Genomic DNA, 6,962 nt, shown 5'->3' on the forward strand with positions numbered 1-6,962 from the left:
AATTAAAAACCCGCAACAAATTAAAAACCCACAACAAATTAAAAACCCACAACAAATTAAAAACCCACAACAAATTAAAAACCCACAACAAATTACAAAAACCCACAACAAATTAAAAACCCGCAACAAATTAAAAACCCGCAACAAATTAAAAACCCACAACAAATTAAAAACCCACAACAAATTAAAAACCCACAACAAATTAAAAACCCACAACAAATTAAAAACCGCAACAAATTACAAAAACCCGCAACAAATTACAAAAACCCGCAACAAATTACAAAAACCACAACAAATTACAAAAACCCACAACAAATTAAAAACCGCAACAAATTAAAAAACCACAACAAATTAAAAAACCACAACAAATTAAAAAACCACAACAAATTAAAAAACCACAACAAATTACAGAAACCCGCAACAAATTAAAAATCCTTGACGGAAAGGGATTGTCTGAAATACCGGAAGTGACGCAACGATTAGCCTAATAGGGCTTTTGGAGCGTGATGTCACGAGAGGGGGCGTGGCCATGGTTTTTGGTTGTGGTGCCATGTCTCTGGGCCAAACAAAGCGCTAGCGAAAGAGGAGCGAAAGTACACGGATAATACCACCTATGGTTCGTACTTGCTGTGCGGTCGGTTGTAAAGTTAGATCGCACGACCGGCAAGGGAATAAGGTGAAAATGGTTTATCTTTTCATTCTTTCCCCACCTGGAAGCAACATGAGGCAGCTCTTGTATCGGATGTTACCAAAAGAAGGCGTCTGGATAGCAGCTGTGAGACGAGCTGATATTAATCAATGTATTATAGTAAAAAATGTATTTTTTGTGACACAGGACACAAACATGGAAGCAAGATATATAATTAGGATTATAATAAATATGAATAAATAATTGCAATTTCTTTAACCATTGAGAATAACTAAATCCTTCAGGACAATGTCACATCAGTGCACTGAACTCACTATGGCTACGTTCACACTGCAGGTCTTAATGCTCAATTCCGATTTTTATATTTAAATCTGATTTTTTGTTTCTGCTTGTTCACACTACAAATAAAATGTGACAGCAAAAGCGCTCCTTTGTGAACCTTCAAAGTGGCCTGCATGCGCAAAAGCAGATGTCACACACAACACGCTCTGGTCAGACCCAGACCAAACAGTATTGTTTGACTGATGGCCCTTAATATAAAGACTTGTTTCAGACTTTGCGTTCTCCAATTTTGCTTTAAGTTATTTTGTTATTTATATATGGCCTAATAATTATCCTTATTTTTAATTTGTTGCGGGTTTTTAATTTGTTGTGGGGTTTATTAATTTGTTGTGGGTTTTTTTAATTTGTTGTGGTTTTTTTAATTTGTTGTGGTTTTTTTAATTTGTTGCAATTTGCACTCCCCAGCCACCGTACCTTTCAGCCCACTTTGACTCCCAAGTATACATGCTCTAGATAAGCGGTCCCCAACCTTTTTTGGTCCACGGACCGGTTTAACGTCACCGGTTTAACGGATCGGCCTTTAAGGTGTTGCGGATAAATACAACAAAATAAAATGATACCAACAAGAAAAAAACTGTTGTATTTTGTAAATATATTAATAGACACGAATTCACTGTGTAATTGTGTAACTTTATTAGCAGCGTCCGCCTGAAATGCGCCAACAATATGAAGAGTTAGATCCTCCTATCTGCCCCTTAATGCTCTCTGGCTGCTATGGTAACGTGTAAATACTTCTTTCAAAATAAGACGCACAACTACAACATGGGAAAAGACTCAGGGAAACAAAGTCAACAATAAAAACCCTGAAAACCATCAATTTAAATAAACACTCAAGTACAGATACCTAAAAATTCATTCAAGTACAGTAACAAAGTATTTGTACCTCGTTACTTCCCACCACTGGTTAAAACACACAGAGAAGTACAGATGACCTCAAACCTGATCAAGCACTTACTCAGGGCAACGATGAAAGTCTGATTGTCCAAGAGAATCCAAAATCCAAAGCCAACGATGACGGCCCCAAACAGCTGCAGGATACATATGAGAACTGCATGAGAACTATCAGAATGAAAGGATGTCACAAGAAATTTGATAGTTACAAGCACCACTTCCTTTCCATGATTTTCATGTATTTAAAAAAACACTTTGATCAAAATTGGTTCTAAAAACTCACTAATGAGAAGCATGAAATTATGTGTTTTCAGAAGTATCTAAAGGTAAACTGTAGGGGAAATATCTGTCAGAACAAATAGGAACAGTGGAAGCTGCAAATGCAGAGGGTGAAATGCAGGTACAATGAAAACCCACTCTATTAAGAGTTTTAATGCAACAGCGAAAATTGTCCTGAGTTGATTAATTTCTTGACATTTTACCTTTATTTTGACTAAAAGTTGCTGTATTGAATATTCCTAAATATTAGCCAACAAGCCAACAACATGTTTGTCTATGTTTGTTTGGAATTACATTTACATCCCACTTTCTCCAATTTTTTATTGAAAATTATGCAGTTTAACATCACATTGCACTCTGAAAAGAAAGCATAGTACAAATAAGCCATTGGAGTTAAAAAAGGGAATCATGTAATCGACTTATAGCCCAAAACGTATTCTAAATCTTTGACTCATCAAAGTAGCCACCTTTGGCAGATATAACAGCTGAACACACCTGTGGCATTCTTTCCACAGTAGAAATCCAATGCAACTCGTCCTGTCAAACCTGCAGCTCAAAGTCTTGTCTTCAAACTTGTCCTCTGATTCAGTTTTGGCTTTAGATCTGCTGGACCTCTTCCTGTCAGAGTTTGTTTCTGAGTGGTGAATGAAACTGTACTCAATGACACCTTGACTTTTTGCTATGATGGTCTGTCTCCATTGATAATGGCCCTCTCACCATTTTTGCAGCAACGCACTACTTTCTGCAGTACAAGACTGTTCAGCTGATTTTTCCAGTGCGTTCCAACACTGCTAATATGCACACAGAGGGGGTTGTAAGTAATTTAAAACAGTTGAAACAGCTGTAGGAATTAGTAGCACCAGCTCTCAAGGCTTGATGAACCTCCATTGCTGCAGAACAGCTTTAAATTGTTAACCCATTTTGAAAAGCCTTTTTGTATAATTCTAACATGTAAATTACTTTTCAGTTCTGGGTAACCTTACCTTTTTTTAAAAAAAGGTCTGGCAGTTCACCCACTTACCTTTGTATCATTTCGAGCTATTCATTGGACATGAACGACTTGAATTGCAATAAATAAATGGACAAATTGGGGTGTTCTAAAACTTTTGACCAGTAGTGTATGCCAAAAGTTCAGTGTGCGAAAACCACCCCCAAACTATTGCAAGCACAATTAAATTCCTTAGATGTTAATTTTTATAACATGCATGCATAGAACTCACAGCCACTTGCACAAAAAAGCCATCATGCATATGAGAGTGTCTGCGTTGCACTCACTGCTACAGTTTCGTGCAGACAGGTTGCTTAATGTGCTCAAAGCTGAATCCTGCTTGCATAAACTAACTTAACTTTTCACTGTTTGGAGGGCAGAGCCCAAAGGAAGATTGGTCGCTTTGGTGGACTGTTAATGTTGGTGCCTTAAACTGCCTTACACTGTCAGAGCAAAATAAGCGCTACTTTAAACCATATTTATATATCCATCCTTTTTCTTCTGCTTATCCAATTTAAGGGGTTGGAAAGTCTATTTCAGCTGTCACAGAGCAAAAGGCAGAGTACACCCTGGACAGGAATGCCTTAAATGCCTGGGCCCTTGGTATCCCAACATAACATTGCATTATCTTCTTACAAATCAATGTAACTGACATTGAGACTGCACTGGCAGTCTTCACAAAGTTGAAGGAAGGATGAATGGCAAAATGTACCAAGACATTCTTGATAACAATCGGCTGCCATCCACCAGGATTATGAAGACCAAATGAGGGAGTATGCTTACAAATCATTGTAAGAAGATGATCTGTGCCTAACCACCTGTCAGTGGTTTAATCTTTTGTCATTTTACTTATATTTACATGTTCAAAATAAACTCTATTCTATTCTGTTCTATTTAGCACCATTTGACACAATCTAAGATTTATAAAATTCTTCTAAAAAGTAGATCTTAGGCCAAAGCATAATATTCTACAATACAAGCTGGACAGTTTTCCCATGCTTACTTATGTGTTATCAAATGTACTTTGTTATTGTCGGGTTTTTATCTCACCATATTAAGCGCCTTGAGGCGACTCTTGTTGTGATTTGGTGCAATATTAAATCAAACTGACGTGAACTGAATGGAGTAATAAACTCAATCACAAACATACAGCTGCTCTAACACCATCCTAAAGGTGCATTTTTCTGCAACAGAACACTTTTATGAGTCACTAGTAAATTTAAAATACTTACAAAGAAGATGAGGTTGAAGAAGAACAAGAAGTACTTGCTCGCTGTCATGCAGCCTTTCCCCATGGTCATTTATCTGTGAACATGAGACAAATGAAGAGTCATAATAGAAATTTACATTAACAGCCCCAGAAGCAGAGATTATTACAGGATGCAGTTTAATTGTAACAGCTTTAGATCAGGGATAATCTTGATGTAAAGAAGTGGCGACAGATGCTGTAAGAATTAGAGACCACTGTGGATCGTGATGATCAGATCAGGACCAGGGGCTCAATTCTAAAAGATTACAGCAGCAAAACCAGTACGACCTCAATCTGTGAGCATGGGGAGACTGCACTGGCAGTCTTCATAAAGTTGAAGGAAGGATGAGTGGAAAAATGTACCAAGACATTCTTGATAACAATCGGCTGCCATCCACCAGGATTATGAAGACCAAATGAGGGAGTATGCTTCAGCAAGACAATGATCCCAAACACACAGCCAAGGAAACTCTCAGTTGGCTTCAGAGAAAGAAATTAAAGCTGCTGGAATGGCCCAGCCAATCACCTTCATGGATGTTTGTAAGGCTATCATGGCCCAGCGGGGGGGGGGTGGGGGGGCGCCATATGTAGGCGGAGGACCAACTTTTTGCCTTCACCCGCCGGCTGGGGCAACAGTAGAGTCTCCTCTAAGTTTCAGCCGTGATCTACTGACTGAGAGCAACAGCTCAGCTGACCGGAGTGAATGAGGGGGGGACAATGAGGTGCCAGACCATTTAAGGATTTTATAACCAGTGAAAGGATTTTAAAATAGATTCTAAATTCAATTGGAAGCCAATGTAAGGAGGCCAGAACTGGAGTAATATGCTCAAATTATCTTTTTACCAGTTAAAAGCTGTGCCGCAGCATTCTGCAACAGTTGCAGGTGTGACAGAGTGGATGCACTCAGATGGAGAAAACAACAGCCATCGCATCCTGCCCGCGTCCCAAGACCAAAAAAGGTTCTTGGGGCTGGCTGGGTACTACTGTTGGTTTGTGCCTGGGTTTGCAGAGTTATCCAGTCCCTTGACTGAGCTCACCCAAAATGTGGAGCCAGATCTGGTCCAGTGGATGGAGCAGTGCCAGAGGCTGCAGGCCATTTTGTCCCAGCAGGTAAGGAGGCCAACCGGTCCATTGTGTACATCAGCCGAAAGCTGTCAGAGAGCGTAAGGCCACATATATCACGGAGGAGGAGTGTCTGACCACGTGGTGTCCAGTCCACTCCCTTCGTTATCTGGTCGTTCAGTGATGACGTGACGAATCCTACTTCCGGGTCTAAAGTAGTCTGCGTTTAATATGGCTTTTGTGTTGTTAACATGTTTAATGTTTTGTATTTTCTTCTATTTGATCTCAAAAAGCTCCTAAAACAGTCAGTGATCACTGTTGACCTCCCTCGGCTTTTATTACCGCTAATCATTTATTTAAGCTCAGTTTTTAAAACCTTAGGATGTAACTACAGCCCAGCCCATGCAGCAGTATATGAATGACTAACCTCGTATTGTGGATGGATTATCTCAGTTGTTCTCCTGGCTGAAGTTTGGTCCTTTTACAGCATCCTGCCATGCGATTACATTTGTTCCTGACCACCGAGAACACTCACGTTAACTTTTATCGAGTGGAAAAAAAGTTAGCTTGTTTATATTATGCTAACATAGCTGTGTCGCTAGCGGTCACGTAGCACATCATTATATACCAGCTAGCCCAACTTCAGTAACCCTACAAACGTCACTGCTGTTTAGTTTTCTGTCTTCATTTATGCTGGAAGTGATAACAGAGCTGTACGTTTGAATTTGTTTCCAAAACCCCGCAGTCAGGACATGCTATATTGTATTTAGATAGAAGCTAGCGAGCTAACTCCCTGCTAACTTCTAACTCCGTTAAATGTCATAAATTCCGTTTTCATGGATGCCTGGATGTTAAACTCAATTGTTACACCTGGTAGAGCAGGTGCAAATCGTCATGGCCAATTTTCTCTCTATTTGCAGGTGTAACTTACTGGATTGCCGTACCAAACTGCAAATTACTTCTGTGTGGTGGCTCATATCTGTGGGGGGAAAAAAACAAACCAACCTGAATGGACCATCAATCAGCCCTCACTCCACAGAGTAGTGGCATTTACTGTCCAATAAATCTATGGAAATCTGGGTGAGATATGGAAAACTTGCTCAATGCTTCCCCTGGCAGTGGAGCCCTGTGGGCGACCCACTTTCCAGTTACTGTAAATCGGTTACACCAGTGTTTGTTCCAGTTTGGAAAGGGTGGTACCTGCAGGGATGGCAGTGGGAAGAGAATATCCAGTGAGAAAAATTTTGGTGACTTCCTGTAGCAAAGTCAGATTGAAGTGACTGTCTAACTACACACACACACACACACACACACACACACACACACACACACACACACACACACACACACAATTAAGCCGATCTTCTATGGTCTGATTTCAAACTTTGGATCTTTTAAGGACAAATTGTTAGTGGGGTTGGGCGATCTAAAAGTGAAAGTCAAAAGCATAGACATTTTTTATGAGCCACTCAAGTAACTCTGGCATTCAATACATTTGGAAA

The 6,962-nt window shown here is 39.8% G+C and overlaps 1 protein-coding gene across 1 annotated transcript in view; it reads right to left on the bottom strand.

Moving 5' to 3' along the window:
• The window catches only part of LOC102298614 (CD82 antigen), a 27,751-nt gene extending 23,273 nt beyond the window's left edge, over window positions 1-4,478 (bottom strand). Inside the window, exons 1-2 of the mRNA XM_014329048.2 lie at window positions 4,382-4,478; window positions 1,947-2,019 (exon numbers count right to left, since the gene is read on the bottom strand). Of these exons, the coding sequence (XP_014184534.1) occupies window positions 1,947-2,019; window positions 4,382-4,450 (142 nt within the window). The 5' untranslated portion in view covers window positions 4,451-4,478. The remainder of the gene's footprint in view (window positions 1-1,946; window positions 2,020-4,381) is intronic.
• Window positions 4,479-6,962: the final 2,484 nt, after the last annotated feature.

The sequence above is a fragment of the Haplochromis burtoni genome, unplaced genomic scaffold (assembly GCF_018398535.1).
Source record: "Haplochromis burtoni strain Fernald_Lab_line unplaced genomic scaffold, NCSU_Asbu1 Contig_495, whole genome shotgun sequence".
NCBI classification, from domain to species: domain Eukaryota; kingdom Metazoa; phylum Chordata; class Actinopteri; order Cichliformes; family Cichlidae; genus Haplochromis; species Haplochromis burtoni.